The sequence below is a fragment of the Pelodiscus sinensis genome, chromosome 3 (assembly GCF_052426305.1).
Source record: "Pelodiscus sinensis isolate ZL-2025 chromosome 3, ASM5242630v1, whole genome shotgun sequence".
Taxonomy (NCBI): Eukaryota; Metazoa; Chordata; order Testudines; family Trionychidae; genus Pelodiscus; species Pelodiscus sinensis.
In genome coordinates this window covers 102064845-102084874 of record NC_143054.1, presented here as the reverse complement: position 1 = coordinate 102084874, position 20030 = coordinate 102064845, and the positions used below count along the sequence as shown (strand labels likewise).

Sequence of the window (20030 nt, the reverse complement as noted above, 5' to 3'; positions counted from 1 at the left end):
TCGCTCCACCCGAGCCCAAAGCCATGGCAGTGCCAGGATGTAGGAAGGTGGCAGGACCCTGCAATCAGGGAAACAGCGGCCAACTTGAGCCCCCTCCCCCCTCCCGGTGTTCAGCCCCCTACCACCCCAGTAATAGGACATTTCATTTATGGAACAAATTCTTTATAAACAAAGTAAATCTGTCCCTCAAAAATAAACAGTTGAACGGTACCAAGAGAAAGGTGGTTTATACACACTTAGCACATTTTCTGTATTGCTACTGTTTCTAATAAAAAAACTATTTCTGTTTCCAAAGAAAACTGGGTGTGTATGTATTTATGGGAAGAGAGTGAGGGTTGTTGAGGGAAAGTTAGGGGTGGGCCAGTCCAAAACCCTCATGGGGAAGGCCCTGGAAAGAGTCAGCGGGCTCCTTCTGAGAATCTTTCTTTCAGGGCCTCAAGGATTCGTACACCAGACTGGTGAGCCTGGCAAATGGCAGCCATCCGGGGCTGCTCAAATGATCTGTCCTCGCCATCAGCACCTGTCCCCCACACCGGGAGGAAGGCCTCCCCTTTCCTCTCCACAAGGTTATGGAGGGCGCAACATGTAGCCACCACCTCCGGGATGTTGCATTCACCCATCTCCAGGCATATGAGGAGGCAACGGAACCTCCCTTTCACATGGCCGAAGGTGCATTCCACCTGGATGCAAGCCAGGCCAAAATGCGTGTTGAAAAGCTCCTTGCTCACATCCAGGTGGCCAGTGTAGGGCTTCATGAGCCACAGCATCAGTGGGTAGGCTGCATCGGCCATTATGCATACTGGCATCTGCATGTCCCCGAATGTGAGGTGTCACTGGTGAAAAATGTACAGGTAGGAATTGCAGAATATGCGGGCATCATGTGCTGGCCCCGATCACCCGACACAAATGTCCATAAAATATCCCCGGTGGTCAACCAGGGCCTGCAGCACCGTGGAATAGTAGCCCTTCTGGTTTATAAATTGAGCTGCTTGATGGGGCGGTGCGCAGATTGGGATGTGTGTCCCATCGAGGGCTCCTCCGCAGTTCAGGAAGCCAAAGGCAGCAAACATGGCAAGGATGTCATCCAGATCCCTGAGATGGACAAGCCTCTTCAGCAGCTCCACATTGATGGCCCTCACCACTTGCAGCACAAGACAAATAGACAGACAGAAACCAGGCAGTTAGACAGGTTACTTAAGTGCTTGGGAGAAGAACCTTCCCCCCCTCCCAATCCACCCTTCCCCTTGTCAGGATGCCCCCTCCCCCATATCAGGGCAGGGGTGGCCGAGGAACAGCCTCCAAGTGCCACTCCATCCCCCACTCCCTCTTGCCCTTTCCTGGCAGTCCCCCTTTCTCAACCTCCCCACTCAGCAGGGCCTGTCCCCAAAAAGTGACTTACCTCCATCAAAACGGCCCCGATGGTAGACCTCCCCATGCCAAACTGGTGTCCCACAGAGCGGTAGCTGTCGGGGGTGGCCAGCTTCCACAGGGCAATTGTGACCTGCTTCTGCAGGGGGATGGTGGGCTGCAGATGGGTATCCTGGAGTTCCAGAGCAGGGGCGAGCCAGGCACACAGCTCCAGGAATGTGTCCTTCCACATCTGGAAGTTGCAGAGCCAGTGTTCATCGTCCCAGAGCTGCATGACAAGCCAGTCCCACCAGTCCGAACTCATCTTGTGCCTCCAAATCTGCATGTCCCCAAAAAAGTTTGGGGGCAAGGACAGAGCTCCTGCATCCTGGAAGAGGGTTTCTAGGTGCGGTCCGGGTCCATATGGGGCAGGAGATTCATGACAGAGTGATGAAGATGCAGCAGAAGCTGCAGTATGGCAGCGTGGGGCCATCGCCTGCCCAGGGGCAGCTCAGGCTCCATGGCCAGAAACAGTGAAAAGCAGAAAAAAAACCCTGCAAATTAACTGATGTGATGTCCGAGGAAGCAGGGCAACCAGAGCAATCACTGCAAGAGCTTTGCTTTCCCTCTAGAAGGCAGGCAAACCAGAAGCAGAAGCAGAGCAACGGCACACATCTCTGCAGAGGGCATGCAGCAGCACCTGGAAATAAAGGTTGCCCCCATGCCCTGCCAGAAGCCCTTCTGGTTGCCTTTTGTTTTCAAAAGAGCGTCAGGCAGTCTGGATGCTCTTTTTCGAAAAAGCAGATCAATTTTTTGATCCATGTAATGCAGTCTGTCGAAAAAGTCGTGCAGTCTCGATGTAGCCTCAGTCTCCTCTCATAAAGTAGGTTTTTGGTTCCTTGGATAATCCTAGCAGCCCTTCTCTGTATCTGTTTCAAATTAAATTCAAAACATGGGAGACCAGAATTGAACTCAGCATTCTAGATGAGCTCCCAGAAATGCCTTGTATACAGCTGTTCTGTCCATAGGACAGTTCAGGGCAACCACCCTGTGTTCTGCACTTTGGTGTGTCTCCTGCCCCCAGGCTTCAGAAAGACATGGAGGTGCTGGGTCAATATTAGAATCAGACATATGGCGATTACATAAGCATCTCCCAATTATCCCCCCTGAGTTCCTAGTTTAAAGATCTTCTAATCTGTTTGTGCCAACATCCCACAAGTCTATTTCCTTATCTATTCCACTGGAGTACTTCCCAGGAGAACCACCCTCTGACCATGAATACCTCCCAGGGGTCAACTCCCCCAAAACACTGCTGCTTAAAAGTCATCTGTTCGTCAACGTAATCTTGCCTCATCTTCATTCTTCTCCCTGAGGATCACCATTTCTTTAAGCATCTTCCCTAGCCAATTATAGTCTCCTTTGATGAGTTCCAATGAGAATATATCTGTCTAATTTGTTATCATGTAATGGACAATAAGTGGATTTGTTCCTGCTGAACTCAGGATGCTCTTTAGCCACCGATCCACACAGTGCATCTTAGCTACCAGCAGATAATACATGCTTCTGTTCTCTTGATCAGTTCTGGTGACGAGCCCATATAGTTTTCTTCTTAGTACGGTGTCAGAAATCTTGTAGACCTGCCTCTTCTTGGTAATGGTGTGATTCTCCTTCCTTTCTTCTGTTCTTTCTTGCTGCAAGTCCTCTTGTTTTTTGTTCTTTTTTGCAATCTTCTGTAAGTCATACTCTCTACTGTGGTAGCTCTGAATTCTTGCTATCTCCATTGACTCATCCCTTCTTCTTTCTTGCAGACTAGCTGCTTTCATAGAGCTGGAAGAGACCTCAGGAGGTTATCAAGTCCAGTCTCTTGCCCAAGGCAGGACCAATCCCAACTAAATCAACCCAGCCAGGGCTTTGTCAAGCTGAGATTAAAAACCTCTAGAGATGGAGATTCCACTACCTCCCTAGGTAACCCATTCCACTACTTCACTACCCACCTAGTGAAATAGTTTTTCCTAATATCCAACCTAGACCTCCCCCACTGTAACTTGAGAACATCGCTTCTTGTTCTGCCATCTGTCACTACTGTGAAAAGCCTTTTACCATCCTCTTTGGAACCTCCCTTCAGGAATTTGAAGGCTGCTATCAAATCCTCCCTCACTCTTCTCTTCTGCAGACTAAACAAATTCAAATCCCTCAGTCTCTCTTCATAGGTCATGTACTCCAGCCCCCTAATCATTTTGGTCACCCTCCACTGGACCCTCTCCAGTGCGTCCACATCCTTTCTATACTGGGGGCCCCAAGTGGACACAATACTCCAGATAAGGCCTCACCAGAGCTGAATAAAGGGGAATAATCACTTCTCTAGATCTGCTGGCAATGATCCTCCTAATGCAACCTAATATGCCATTACCCTTCTTAACTACAAGGACACACTGTTGACTCATATCCAGCTTCTCATCCACTGCAATTCCTAAATCCTTTTCTGCAGAACTGCTACTTAGCCAGTCAATCTCCAGCCTGTAACAATTCTTGGGATTCTTCCGTCCCAAGTGCAGAACCTCAACAGATTTCTTTTGGCCTAGTCCTCTAATCTGTCTAGGTCACTCTGGACCCTATCCTTGCCCTCCAGCATATCTACCTCTCCCCCTAGCTTTGTGTCATCTACAAACTTGCTGAGGGTGCAATCCATCCCCTTATCCAGGTCATTAATAAAGATGTTGATCAAAACCAGTCCTAGAACTGATCCTTGTGGCACACTGCTAGAAACCGACTGCCAACTTGACATCGAGCCGTTGATCATTACCTTTTGGGCCCAACAGTCTAGCCAGCTTTCTATCCATCTTACAGTCCATTTATCCAATAAATACTCCCTTAATTTGCTGGCGAGAATATTGTGGGAGACCGTATCAAAAGCTTGCTAAAGTCAAAGTATATCACATCCACTGACTTTCCCATATTCACAGAGCCAGTTACCTCATCATAGAAGTTAATCAGATTGGTCAGGCATAACTTGCCCTTCGTGAATCAATGTTTCCTCTTCTTCCTTGCCCTCCCATCTTCTTTTACTGGCTGCTGTGCCTCTTCTTTATTTTTCAACTCAGCAAACATATTCCTTAGCTCTATTTCTCCCTTGCTGGTTCTTCTGCCTCTTTCTTATTATTTCTTGCTTCCTCTGGCCACTTTCCTCACCCAGCAGTCTCCCCTTGGAGATCTTCAGTCCAATCTGAGAGTCTTTTCACTTCAGCCTCCTTTTGTCTTCTCTCCATTAGCTGCTTGAATCCCCTTCAAAATGGAACCATAGCTTCCGTCCACATCTACAAACCTCAGAATTTCTCTTTCCTCAGCACTACAAATGGCATTGTATCCAAATGAAACGCTTTTCAGGAACCCACTCCAAGATAACATACATCCTCCATCTTCCCCATTCAGTCATCTTCATTGCCTCTTCTCCCTGGGTCACTATCACTTCCACCTCTGTGTCTGACCTAGTCTCCCTGCGTAAGCTCCTGTCAAGGAAAAGAAAAAACAAAAAGCCAACACACACCAAACTAAACATGGTGCAGGGATTAAATGTGTCAGAAAATGACACATTTCGTCCCCCCAGCGCTCCTTACAAACTCCCACTCAAACACTCTGTTCTCATCTCTGTTGGGTTATCTGCCTCCACCTAGCTGCTAAGCTGACTTTATTCACTCTCTGATCAGGGAAGCCCCACCCCGTAATCAGGAAGCCCTGCCTTTTATCAGGCCTATGAGTAAGGAAAGACTCATTTTCTCTCACAGCACACTGCCCCCTAACAGCCTCTGCAAACTGGAAAAAAAACAACAACAAAACCGACAAAACCACACTCACTGCCCCCGAAGGATAGGAATGGGTATACATATTTATAAAGCCTAGCAGGTACGCTGATACTACTACTGCTTGTCAGATCCCTTTCTCTCCCTCCAACCAGCATTCAGAAAGACACATTTTCTTTTCATGAGGATATTTTTGAGCTCACTACCCTTTCTCTTGAGATTGCCACAGTAGGTGGCTACATTTTAATTGGCTAGCAAGTGCACACCAGCATCCCCATTGCCCCTCTTCCCCACTGCGAATACTTCTACCTTATTTTCCTGACCTTTATTAGCAACACTATTTATTATCCATTGTGGTTCTGAAATCTGTCTCTGTACTCTAAATATAATGCCTTTATTGTGGCAAAACCACAACTTAGAACAGTGACATTTTGGGTCATATGTCCAGTAACTCCCATTACTTAAGACAGTGAAGAGAGAATACAAATAGGAGTGCAGTATTCAGCATTGTCCTCTGGTTCACTGCAGTTTTCTTTTTTTAGACTTTGCTGCAGTTCCTGTAAGAAGCTGTGTGACTTTCCCACCTCGTATTCATTTGTACACAGTGAAAAAGACAGACAGCAACAACACTGTATCTCCACTTGCTCATGTACTGTGCATGTAAAGTATACTTAAATAAAAAAAACAAGAAAAATCAATTAATTGGCACCAGATGCAAGAGAGACATCTGGCATATAAAGTTTTTGTGCCATATCAGTCACAAAAGCAGCACAATTTTCTGCACAAAACTATATTTTACAATGACAATCAATGACTGGACAGTGCCTAAGGTCTCTGTGTTGCAACAATATCAATCAATCATCCAACAGATAAATGCATTTTAGAAGTTGTATATACAGTAAATTTTTGAAAGTAGCTTAAACTCAGACTGACATACAGTATTTTATTTTAAATGTGATCTCTCGCTAGCAGAAGAGACTCTCTCATTTTAAATCGTATTCCTTAAATAGTTTCCTACCCCACGATACAATTTCCGAATTTCAGAATAATTTCTGTTAAACCTATTTTTAAAGTTGAAGCGTAGGTCAAATGCAAATACGAATATAGATTTATCCAGCATGCATAATTTGTAGTCTGTGTGGAACTGACTCATCTGTCTTCTGTATCTGGCACTCATGTGATGAGCTCTCCTGCTAAGAGTGACCTATTCATCCTTCAAATAAACACCCACAAGAGGAAGAAAAACAATATGTATAGTTCCAAAGAAGGAAAAACATATTGTGCATGATGTGATGTACTTGTGTCAATTCTGTCAACAGCCTTTTGAATTAAGAGTCCCTTATTCATAAAGCATTCATAGACACTGGGTAGTGTCTCCCACTCTTGATCTTGAATAATCCTGAATTCAGACAATAACTGAATATAGGTGTTGATTGCACAATGGCAGTTAAGGAGATTCTGAGTCCAATGATGTTAAGCTGTTTAACAGAGCTAGTAAAATAATGCAAAATGAGCTCTGAAAATGCTTTTGAAAATACAGACAACAAGTTCAATTTATTGCTATTTGTGGGATTACACTCTGCCTATTTTGATTATTCTCATAAATTATCACAAAAGATATCATCCACATATCATATTGAGACACTGCCACCTACCACTTTACCTGCAAGACTTTCCTCCACTGTGTGTCCAATAACCTAGTGCACACCACTCCTGCAAATGTTTCAACCATGCATAACTTTATTTGACCAATGGGACTACTTACAAGAGTTAAATTTTGCAAATATGTGCTTAGATTATCAGACCCTTAGATAAAAACATCTCCAAACCTTGCACAACAGCTGGCATATTGTGGGTACTTTGGGGGGAAAAATCCAAATAAATATATGGATGACCAATGGTTTGCTCTTAAAAATCAAGATTTCCAAAATTAATGGAACTCTTAACATAAATGATTTATGGTCAGAACATTGTGCCAGAGGAGTGTTATTTCTGTTAGCTGTTTAATATTGCCTATTTATTTGTTATTCTCTTTGTTCAAATGGTTGATCATCCAGCAACCAGACACCAGACTCAACACCATATGGCTTATATAACTAATCACAAACCACAAACCCAGTAAATTGTGCAGAAAGTCAACAATTTTCAAGTTTTTAGTGATTTTTTTTGTGTGAATAACATTTATTGGAATCTCTGTCGTTGGAGGCTTTTAAGATCAGGTTAGACAAACACCTGCCAGGGATGGTCTAGAATAATATTTATTCCTGCCTTAGTGCAGGGGACTGGATTAAGATGATTTACTGAGGTCCCTTCTAGTCCTACAATTCTATGATTTTATGTTTTATCATCAGCTCCAGCCATTTTGACACTGAAATACATGTTTTTTAATAACTCATTGTAATAATTACAGATAATGTATTCAGAAGCAAAAATCATCTTCAGTTTATGAAAGATTACATTTTCAGTGAATATTAGTTTCCAATGTGAAATTGTATGTTGACTTGAAAAAGCGAGTTAGTTAAAAATGGCATAATCTGCTATATATTTGAGAGAGCTTTCCTATCTGGATATCAGTTCAAGAACTCTGCCTAAATGGAAAGAGCTAGACCACCACATTTTGGTATGTAGCTTTCTCTTATCAGAACTTAAAGCAAGGTAAGGGTTTGGTTGTGCCAGGAAAATGGGATGTGCCTGAAATGGGATTGCTTCTCAGAAGACCATATAGAAAAGAAACAAACACCAGGCAAGTGAAAGAGAATGGCAGGAGGAGATCCCCCCTCCATCTTGGACTACCTCAGACCCAAGTCTCCCACTTCCAGACACCTCTTGGGGCGGGGGGGCTGAAGACTCCTCCCTCCCCATTCATATAGGGACTTGCTGGGTGTTCCCCTTCATCAGGCAGTAAGGGGAAAATGCAGTTTGCTGCATTCCTCACTCTGGCTGGGGAGCACAGTGGACAGAAGAACCTAGACCTGCTCCAGTCAGGGGATATGCACCCCTCCCTCAGCTCTGCCCATTGGAGCTGCAGTGACCATGGACAGGTGCTTCTCACCTAGCCCCAAGCTGCAGTGTTTAGAGAGCGCTGGGGTAGTCCTCTCTCCCTGGGTCAGCCTGCATCCTGAACCCCTAATTCCAACCCCATGCTAGAGCAAGGATTTAAATAAAGCATGTACATATTCATTTCATTTTCCAAAAAAACAAAAATTGAGTTAAGGACCCTGGTAAATCTTCTAGTATTTCCTTCCATTTGGAGCTTACTGGTTGCCATATCATATCTTAAGTGGTAAACAGATACCCCTTCCTCTGCAAACTCACAAAGGAGTCTGATGATAAAGCCTGGGTCTTTTCACTTTAGGCATTATTACTACTAACACAGACATCCAGATTAGATCATAGAGTACACAAGTAGGGCTAATATGATTGCACAGGTATTACTAAGGACACAATCTCATGATAATAGTGGGTACACAGTGTTAATGGCTGGAAAATTAGCAGTCAGGTGAAGCCCCTACCCACCAGGTGTCATGTCTCATGCCATTGCCTTTTCTGAAATGAAACCCTATGATTCTCCCACTCTTCTATGGGTTCATAGGCAATGGTACTTTGCAGGCTGACTATCCTTACCCAGCAGGTCTGACTGAATTCAATACCTAGAGTCCTTCCTCTGGGAGTTTGTGACCAATGGTGAGTAGAGTGACCAGACAGCTTCCTTAAGTGAAGGTGTCATTTAATTTTAATAGCAGTAGGTTAGTGGTAAAATCAGAACTAAAGGAGGGTTATATAATGAATTACAGTTAGCAGGAGTTTATGGAAAATAGATCATGTCAGATCAACTTGATATCTTCATTTTTTAATGAGACAAAAGGTTTAATTGATAAAGGTAACAGTAGGAGAGGGAAGTCATTGCTTCATCTTCCTGTTTGTAAAACAAAATAATCTTACAGTAAACACCCCCAATATTTAAACCAATATAGTCACACAGTAATAAAGGGACCAACATACAGTATTCATAAATCGTTACAGAGCAGCACCGCACAGATAACATCCAGGTAAATCGGGTCTGCAAAACCTAGATTATTAGTAATAATGAATGGGTTTCTACTGCAGATGGGAGCTAGCCTCCAAGCCTAGAGACAGACTCACAGTAGGTCCACTCAGGCTAGCATACTAAATAATGCACCTCATGGCTAAGGTGACAACTGTCAAAACCCCCAACCTCCTGAGCCCCCCCCCCCCCCCCCCCCCCCCCGCGCCGAGAATGAATGGTTAGCCCACATCTCCACCAGTGCCATAACATCCACATGACTCAAATTAGATTGCTAAAATAGCAAAGTCAGTGTCATTCTATGTCATTCTATGGGCTGGAACGTTTATTCTAAATTGCAGTGAAGACATGCCCTGAGTGACAAAGCCCAGGATTAGACTGTAGGTTTAGCAATTTGGAAAAGCAAGCAAATAAAAACATTCTTAACTTTCAAGCAGAGCAAATATTTGGAAATCAGTACCCTGTAATGCCACCCTCACCTAATCTCTTTGTAGGTCACAATCAAGCTATTTACTGCCATTGGCACTGTGTATTTTATACAGAGGTACAGTCAAATAGGTTAGATTACAAAATCTAAATTTTAAAGAAGTAATTTAAAAACAAGAAATAATTTGATCTTAAAGTGAAAACTTCATTACCTTTAAAAATGTTAGGGTATGTCTACACTACAGCACTATTCGAACTAACTTAATTTGAATTAGTTAATTCGAACTAAGCTAATTCGAACTAGTGCATCTAGACCTTAAAACTAGTTCGAATTAGCATTTTGCTAAGTGGACCCTGAACTAGGGTTAAGGATGGCCAGAAGCAGTGCCGGCAGGGCATCAGGTTAGGACTCAGGAATGTCCCAGGCTAGCCGAGGGCTGTGCTTAAAGGGACCCAACCCCCACCCCGGACAGACAGTTCTCAGGGGTTCCCCGCTTGCTTGTCTAACTCGATGAGGGACAGCAAAGCAGTGCCCAGAGTGGCCACCAGGGAAAGCTGGGAAGGGCTAGCCTCCCACTAGTTTGAATTAAGTGGCTACACAGCCCTTAATTCGGACTGCTTAATTCGAACTAGGCGTTAGTCCTCGTAGAATGAGGTTTACCTAGTTTGAATTAAGCGCTCCGCTAGTTCGAATTAAGTTCGAACTAGCGGTTTGTATGTGTAGCGCCTATCAAAGTTAATTCGAACTAACGTCTGTTAGTTTGAATTAACTTTGTAGTGTAGACATACCCTTAGCTTCTTAGACTATTTGTTAACACTTTTTTCTTTCTCTTTTGCCATTTGGGTTTCATAATTTTCTTTGTGACATCCCATGCTATTTTCCATTTTCACTGAAATGATTTCCTCTGTTTTTTCTCGGGAGGATTGGATATCAGAAACCAAATAGAAAATGACTTAGATGACTGACAGGATAAAGGTCATATTGAAAAAGCTCATGGTGAAATGTTTAAATGCTTTGTATAAATAAAGAGGATTGAGGTCACAAAGAAAGAAGAAAAGAATATAATAGGGAAATATTTCTGAAGATTGTTTCAAATTTTCAACATTTTAAAGTCAACATCATGCAGCCCTTACAAAGGTATTGATTCATGTATTATATATGCACTCCAGAATTCTCCATTACATTTTTTTCTGCCACTAGATTTTCATTTGAGGAACATCTCAACATTTTAGCTATAGCAGATTGATATAGGAAATAGGTGAAAATTTTCTTAATAGTATGATCAAAAGTGGTGATAGCAAATTGGTAGGCCTATACAGTCTTATATATTTTTTAATGATAGCTGACATATACACTGATAAGCCTATTCCTTAACACCTGTTATATATAATGACACTTCAGGCATTTTTGAATGTCAATTTTTATTCATAGTATCCACAATATGCTAGGTACCTTCCATAAAAATCTCTAAACCAGATTAAGGATATTTTTAGAAATCAATACAAAAAGTTACACTCTTTTTTTAAATGTGAAAATGTGTTCTATTTGCATCCAGGTCTTTTAGATTAGGTTCATTCCCAGCCCCCAAAAGTTTGCGGTCTAATGGCAGACAAATCCCATGTAATAGCTGCAAATCGTAGATGGAGAAATAGGAACATGGATGGAGAAGGAAATTAGGTCATGGGCTTACTTAATCATCATGCCCATTTGGCTACAGAATACATTCCCAATATGCACAAACACTTTAAAAAAGAACATTTCATCCGCTAAAATCCCTGCCGACCCCAATGCCCTCAAATACAAACTTCTCCCTGCCAAGTCATTCCCAGCCTTCTCCTATCACCAAACTATCCCATGTCCTCTCTGTATATGACGCATAGGCATAATCTCCCCCCTCAGCACACAATCTCAAAACGTTTATCACACCATGTCATGACACTCTCCTGAGGCTATGTCTATCTTTTCAGCCTCCACTCTAAAATCTCATCTGATTATATAGCTAGCAACATTCATATCTGAGAAACTCCTCTTTTGGATTTCTCTCCTCTACCACCAATAAACAGATCATCACAAATATCTAAGATGAAAAGAGCAAAATGTCAGGCCCTAGTGCAGGATTCCCAGGATTTCTCTCTCCCCGAAACACATATTGTTGGGGGAGGCCTTGCACTCCTGGAGGGTCCTTTTTCATGCTAGTATCCAGATCCCATGGGAGAAGATATACCAGACTGATCTGCTCTTCCCCACGTCTTATGAAATCACTTTACTGCTACAAGCTTGTTTCTTGACTTCAGGGCTGCATCTAGACTGGCAAGTTTTTCTGCAAAAGCAAATGCTTTTGCGGAAAAACTTGCCAGCTGTCTACACTGGCCGTTTGATTTTGCGCAAAAGCACTGATGTTCTACTGTCCGAAATCAGTGCTTCTTGCGCAAATGCTTTAACGTTCTCATTCGGGCAAAAGCCCTTTTTTGGAAATGCTTTTGCGCAAAAGGGCCAGTGTAGACAGCTGAAAACTGTTTTGCGCAAAAAAGCCCTGATGGCGAAAATGGCGGTCGGGGCTTTCTTGCGCAAAACCGTGTCTAGATTGGCACGGATGCTTTTCTGCAAAAAGTGCTTTTGCGGAAAAGCATCCGTGCCAATCTAGATGCTCTTTTTCGCAAATGCTTTTAACAGAAAAACTTTTCCGTTAAATGCATTTGCAGAAAATCATGCCAGTCTAGACGTAGCCCAGGTGTCTGAGCCCACTTTCAGGAGAAGTTCTTCCTCTGTTATACAAATGTCAGAGAACATACTGAGGGCCTCATGTCCTTACGGGTGGGGATTGAGAGCTCTTTTAAAAAGGAGCTTGGAAGTTCTGTGAATATTTTTAATTTACATTTTTTATGTTATGTTTTAACCTATTTGGGTTCTTTTCCCCTAATCTATAAAAACTGCCTCAGTCATTAGTGTAAGTAGAGCATGATCTTCACCAATACGGTAATTATATCTCCTTCAATCTGCCACAAGTTCTGGCTGAGCCCAAGTTACCTTTCCTGGGGATACCTCCTACATCCTCCTCCAGTAGTTAATTTGTGATCCTTTCAAGGATCACACATGTCTGTCCTGTGCAAGGAACAGCTGTAAGGACTCTGTCTAAATTCACTAAATTGTTAGCCTCCTCTTTTCTCAGTGTAATAAATTAGCACAACCAGACAGCTACACTGTTTTTATAGGACTTTTGACACTGTTAGGGTATGTCTACACTGCACCGATAGCTTGAAATAAGCAACGCAATTTGAGCTATGCAAGCCAATTTTGAAATAGCTTATTGTGTACATTGGCACTATCTACATAGTGCCAAATTTCAAAATAACCCACTATTCCAAAATATCCCTTACTCCTCATGGAATGAGGTTTACAGGGATGTCAGAATAGAAAACCCATTATATTTCGAAATAACAGGCACTCTGTTAAGATACAGGATAGCTATTTCGGGATACCAAGGTATCCCGAAATAGCTCTGCAGTGTAGACGTAGCCTTATAAACTGTGCCTTTTCATTAAGATTTGGCTTAAAACCTCATCCAATCTCTTGCAATCAGGTATTAACAAAAAAACATTTTAAATGCCTGGGAAGCGTATTGTCTGGATGTGAGGTACTGCATGGGTATTGCAAGCTCAGGGCATTTCAACTAACAGTGCACATCCCCCAGGCCCTTAGTGTGAACTGTAACTGACTTTGCTGATTGCTCCCTGCTGATAGGTTTATGGGGCACATTCTGAAAGAAGCAGAGCAGAACATAGTGGTACTGGCCTCTGTAGTATCCTACTGCATTCTGCAACCAGGAACCATGGACCATTAAGTGAATGTGACAAGCAGATGCGGGCCATAGAAGTGAAAGAGACAGTGTGAATTATAGTGACTGAGCAACAAAACATCTTCCTTGTCACTGATTCTTGAAAGGCCTGCTAATTTGCATCTGTAGAGCTGGTTAGAAAATAATTTAAGTTTAACCTCAGTAACTGATTATAATTGCATACATTACATTAGCACTGTCTTGTATCTTCATTGACAAGGAAACCATTTTTATCTATTTCTTGAGGCTTGTTTTAAGACTGCAGTTTTTCAGACATAATTTGTACTGTGGTATGTTCTCTCTCTCTCTCTCTCCCTCTTTTCTCTAAGAAATGTAAACCAGGTACTGGGAATTTAACAAGTCAATTTATAACTGTTTGTGTTTTATTTATAGAACAATCTATGTCCTTAGTGGAAGCAATTGTTAACTTCATGCAATGTGTCTGAAAATGAAACCTACCATATCAGCAAAGGATTAGATTATACCAGCCTTTTCTGTTTGTGTAAAATGCTATTTCAGAGTTGATGGCCACCTGTTCTGAACTGTTTCTTACCTTCAGCCTATGGACTGACACCATGAACCCAGCAGGAGAAAGGGAAATTCCTGTGGTGAAAATAGCCACACTGATAGACTTGCTTCTGGTATCCTGCTCTGTTTGCTAATTTTTAATTCTAATTAATTCACCAATTAATTCTCAGCGGTGTCTCAATGTCTTATGCATAGACTCAGCTGGTGCATCATTGGTTTGCAGTTAAACACCTGCAGATGGCAGCTTGACAAAATATTGGTTTTCAATGACTAGGATTTGTTGTTTAATTCAACAGTACTTGAGTTTCACAAAGTTTGTATCAGCACATTATTATAATGACTGTATCTGTTTACAGTAGCCATTTGTGGGCTGGTGTGTAAATTCATGGAGGGAGGTTTGCTCTGGGGTTGCAAAGGTGAAAAGACTCATACATAGCAGTGTGAGATGATGCAGTCCCTGAACTCAACAAAGCAGAGAGGCTTCTTCATCTATAAACCACTAGGATGGAAAGCCCCCCAAAAGGGTGAGGAAGGAATGGAGTCAGCTTCATAAAAAGGAGTATGGTACTTTGGATATGAGGGACTATGTATGATAGCTCTCAGTGAAAAATCCCTCACAATGCTTCATTGGCACTCGGAAGCTCCATTCAGAACCTCAGGGAATGAAGCATAAGATGACAGGACAAGGTAAAACAATGAGTCTTTCTATGGCTATTAAAGAAGAATTTGGAGGGTTTGGATTTGTTTTTGTTTTATGCTCTGGATTTCTGCTCTTTACACATCTAATTTTGTGACCAGGGGCTAAGTGATAGAGTTAAAATTTTAAACTGAAATACAGCTCTGTTCCAATCAGCCTCTCTGCCCCTTAGATCCTTTGATTCCTGAAAACTGCCATGCAGACAATGAGAACAGAAACTCCACGTACCCCGGTGATTGCATGTATTTTCCATTAAACATGTTATGGTCTTTCAGCTGAAATTGCTCTACAAGAACTCCTTGGATTCTCTCAGTGAATATTTTCAATCACTTTGAGCAGTCCTACCCAAAACCCTTATCCTCCCCTTCTTTCTAGTACTACTAAATAATCAGTCTCTGTGTAGAGGATTGCTTCCAAACCACTAAGTCCAAAACAGAAAGAACACCATATCAATAAATCATGAACTTTTCTTTCCTTCCTCTTTTAGGTTTAACAAAACAGTTATTCCAGCAGCTAAGCCTGCAGCAACATTGTTATATTGCTGTTTCTAAGGTCAGAATGGATTTCAGCTTGAGACAGTCCAGCTGTTTGTTTTTATTTGCTTCCAAGTGATAAATCAGAAGGAGATTTAAAATGAGAGATTTACATTCCAACAAGATAATGAACTTCTCCTGAAAACTTTCTGTTCACTTCCCATTGCACAAAAGGCAGATGACATGCATTAGTATTGCCATTATCCTTCGTTTAAATCACAGGTATCAGTATGAAGCACCATACAGCTCAGCACATTCACTGTTGAGAGCTGCAACTTTTCACTTCAAACTGAATGAACTTAATTTATTATGGGCAGTAATGCTTCAAATCCCTGCTTAGAACACTAGGATTCTTAGAACAAGCTGCTTGCAGAAGGAAAGATTTGGGAGGATGGAGGATGCTTTACTATTATGGTAGACACAGGTTTGAGAAGATGGAGTTGTGCATTCCAGTCCTGGCTCTACTAAGTGACTTGACCTTGAACAGTTCACTTAGGCCCTGATTACACAAACCTTTAATTGAAATGTTAACTTTATATATGTGAATGGTCTCACTGACATTACATGAATAAACTAAACACATGCACAGAGCAGAGAATTTGATCTGTTTCAGTTTCCCCATTTGTAAACTAAGGATTATAATATTTACCTGCTTCCCAGGGGAGGGGGGGTTGTTAATTCCTTAGCATTTGCACAATGCTTTCTCATCTGTAAATGCAATAGCTATATCAATATGAAGTATTACTTTTGCATTTCTTAGATGATGAAGCATCACTATAATGATTTGCATTCCAAAGGAAAAATTCCCTTTTGAAGATTTACTTGCATTCCAAAAAATGAATTCCTCCTCAGAAAAATCAAACAACAGTGATTCTGAGCACACCTCTGAGAAAAATTCTATTTCTATTCTTCCCTGCTATTTTAATGCGGTGGGGTGGATTGTGTGTGGTAGGGTCTGGTTCTTTAACTTACTTCTGGAACTCCACCAAAAACACAGAAATTAATAATTCATCAAGCCAAAAGGTGAAAACAATTTTTCCCCAGTTAATGTTTTCCTTGTGCTTATTTTTCTCCTCTAGATTCTCAGAAGTCCATTATTTCCCCATTCTAATTAATTTCAAAGACCACTTTCCCATCATACTGTGTGCATGGTCATTCTCTGTTTTCCCAGTTGAATTCTAATGCTTCTGTGTAAAATTCACTCATCTACTAGCTGCATACAAGTTGTTGTTGATAGACAGATCACTTCTTGCTTTTATAGAGCAACTTGCCACAGAAATAATTTTGTTTATTAGATTCAACATAAAATTCTAGGAAATTGTTTGCTGCTGCTTGTGTCAGCTACCTTTCCATGAGCAATAAGTTAAAGGGAGAATGGACAAACAAATCAGAGAAAAAATAAGAATCTCTTTTCCCAGTCCTTCCTTCACATAACCTGAAAAACTTCACCTATTAAAAATAAACCCATTCACATTAATCAGAAATGTATAGTTGAAGAGCTCCCCAAAGATTCCAACATAGTTCCTACATTATATATATTTAAACACAGGAATAAATGTAAGTAGAGTGTGACAGTATTGATGAAATTGACATTCCAATAAAATTGGCACAGATCATGCCCACTAGATTTGTGCAACGAAGGATTGCTTTGTGCAAAGTTTTCTGTGCTAAAGCTGGAAAAGTGGGGTTTGGGTACCTCTGTGGCCCATGCCCAGACATGAGCTCTTTCAAAGGGAGAATATAAGATATGAGAGGAGACATTCACGTATTATTTTCCCTGTGGTCCCACAGACCATAGGCAAAATAGATAATAGTCCCTAGTTTTAATATATTTTTTTCCACAGAGTCCCCATTCAGGTCCTGGATGCTCTTGTAGCCAGAAGGACTCACTGGAACCTGCATTGAGTCAGATGACACTCATAATCCATCTGATCCCACGATCCCATGATCCTGTGTCAGCAATGGTGTAAGGAACCCCACAGTAAGCAGATGTTGGAAAATCTGCTGAGCGAGGGGAGTTTCCTCCTAAAATCTAAGGGTACGTCTACACTGCATCCCTAGTTTGGACTAGAGATGCAAATGGAGACAACCGAAGTAGTTAATGAAACGGGGATTTAAATAGCCCACACTTCATTAACAAGATCTTGCCGGCGCACTAGTTCTAATCACAGCTGATTCGAACCAGGAAGTGCACGCCGGGACGCGTTAGTTCAGACTAAAGCCCTTAGTCCTAACTAACGTTACTCCTCATTTTTTGACTAAGGGCTTTAGTCCGAACTAATGCATCCCGGCACGCACTTCCTGGTTCGAATCAGCTGTGATTCAAACTAGCGCCCCAGCGAGATCATGTTAATGAAGCGTGGGATATTTAAATCCCGAACTAGGGATGCACCGTAGACGTACCCTAACAGAGACTGGGTTAAGTTCAGAAGGTTTTACATCCCTTCCAAAATTCTATTATTATTAATTCTGTATCATGAGGATTTATAATTATAACAGGCTATTTTTGTTAACCACAAAAATGCCTGCTCTCTCTTGGAATCCTGCTAAATACTTGGTTCTAGTGATATTCTGTAGGAATTGGTGCTTCTGCATGTTATGCTCGGTTCTCCTCTTGATTATCTACCAAGTTTGGGAATAGGCCCTATGCCAAACTCCTTTCCCCAGTGGAATAACTGGAGAGGACTCTATGGGTCCATCTACACAGCAGCTTTATTTCAGAGTAACTGATATTATTCCAAAATAACATAGTGCGCATCTACATTATAAGCCTTTATTTCAAAATAATGTTGAGCTGGAAGGCATCTTACTCCGACTCATGGTAACCCTCAGTTCACAAGGAGTAAGGGAAGTCGAAGAAAGAGTGTTCTTCCTTCGACTTCCTGCTGTGTAGACAGTGCCAAAAGCTGAATTAAGGTATTTTGACTTAAGATACGCAACTGACGTAGCTGACGTTGTGTAGCTTAATTCAACTTTAGCCCTGCTGTGTAGATGTACCCTATGCTGGGAGATTTTCTTCTCCAGACCCTCTCTTTGCTGGCTTTCCATGGCACAGGATGTTCTGGGTCACTATGCATACATTTCAATACTCTTTTATAATTACACACACAAAAATGATATTCAAAAATTAAGATTGCAAAATTATTCTCTCAAAAGTAAGGAAATACCAGAATTCATGAAACCTTAATTCAGCCCTCTTGTGTGTGTATGCATTATGATTCAGTTTTTAACTAAATAATCAGTAAAAAAAATTTCCACAGGACTTCTGCCTCATTCAACACATAGGATGGATAATGCGTTCTTAATGAGCTCCTATTCAATATTTTTTCTTCTCATTATTCAATGTGCTGTTGAAGGCCTTATTTACTGCACAGTATTAACACTCTGCTCTGAAGACAAAATTGATACATTTCTCCTGGCCTTTTTGATGGCACTAATCACTATATCTGAGTTCTTAGAAAACATGATTTTTTTCCCAAAATACCCCATGAGATGCAATAGGTTTTATCATCCCATTTTAGAGATTGGAAATTGAACTCAGAAAGATTAACATAAAAAGTCCACTAATTTTAGATCTCTGACTTGATTCCTAGGATTTTTTTCAGAGTACTTAGCAGCATTATTAACATTTTACACATTCAAAGCACAGCTCCTACTGACTTCAGTTATAGTTGTGTGTGTTTAGCACGTCTGCAAATCAGAGCCCAGGTGTTTCAATCTGGGAACTGAGAAAATGAGGAACACACAGTTAATGACCACCCATGGAAAGTCCTGCTCAAGTGACTTATCCAGGACCTCATGGGAATGCTATAGCAAAGTCAGAGACAGAACCTAGTTCTCCAGGGTGGCAGTCAATTGCTTTAACTCAAACTTTATTTGTTCTCCTACAAGCCCCCTCCTCATTCACAGCACATCTTCTAAAATCTACAGCAAATGAGTAAGGGGACCTAAAGCTGGCCAGATGATTTTTGATACAATGAACTAACACCAAATGCTTTTGTGTCAAAGACAAAATGTTTTGCAGAGATGAGTTGGTTTTTCTGAGAATTTTGGAAGGAAGATTTTGAGAGTGAGAAAGGGCTTTTTCACACTCTGTAACTCATGATTAGGGTATTGATCTGAGGGAAAGACACCTACATGAAAGTCCCTGCTGTGGATAATTCTGAGTGACCTTAGATATTAAAAAACAAAACAAAAACCACACCTGTGCTCTGAATCACACAGAAAAGAGCTTTGAACCTATGACTCCCATAGATCAGAGCAGGGCCCTAACCTCCATAAGGCATACCTTCTTGGAGTGAAAAAGCTCAGGTTTCAGTCTGCAAGTGGTAATTATTACCCATTTCCATCTTTGTGAAAACATCTGAAAGGTTTGGGTTTTTTTCCAGTCTAGAACAAAAGCAAAATTTGAAGTATTGTAAGTTGCCTTGAAACAGAATTATTAACCTTCAGTCAGGCCTGGGCTTAACAACAGCAATCTACTTCACCACACAACTCTGATTCATCCCCCGATCATCAGCCATCCTGCACACTGAATGAGGCAGGGCTCCTTTGGAAAATCTGTATGTGGTTGTGCAATTCAAAGTTGTATCCTAGGTTCATTTGCCCAAGGGGGCCAAATTATGATGGCACAGAGAACCTTGGCATGACTTCTGTTCATTTTTCTGAACCCACCACTCTCTACTCACTTGTTTTAAAGACCCCATTCTCACCTCTGTTCCCAGTCTCATCACCCTCACTTCCTGCCTCCCTTCCGCCCACATCACCACCAGCTGGCTCCAGTTACAGTACCTTGTTACTGGCTATCTTTGCTTCAAGGAC

At 41.6% G+C, this 20030-nt stretch overlaps 1 protein-coding gene across 1 annotated transcript in view; it reads right to left on the bottom strand.

The window, feature by feature from the left end:
* Nucleotides 1-893: 893 nt before the first annotated feature.
* LOC149524687 (uncharacterized) overlaps nt 894-20030 on the bottom strand; it is a 65954-nt gene continuing 46817 nt past the window's right edge. Inside the window, exons 3-4 of the mRNA XM_089777159.1 lie at nt 1396-1665; nt 894-1141 (exon numbers count right to left, since the gene is read on the bottom strand). Coding sequence (XP_089633285.1) covers nt 894-1141; nt 1396-1665 — 518 coding nt within the window. The remainder of the gene's footprint in view (nt 1142-1395; nt 1666-20030) is intronic.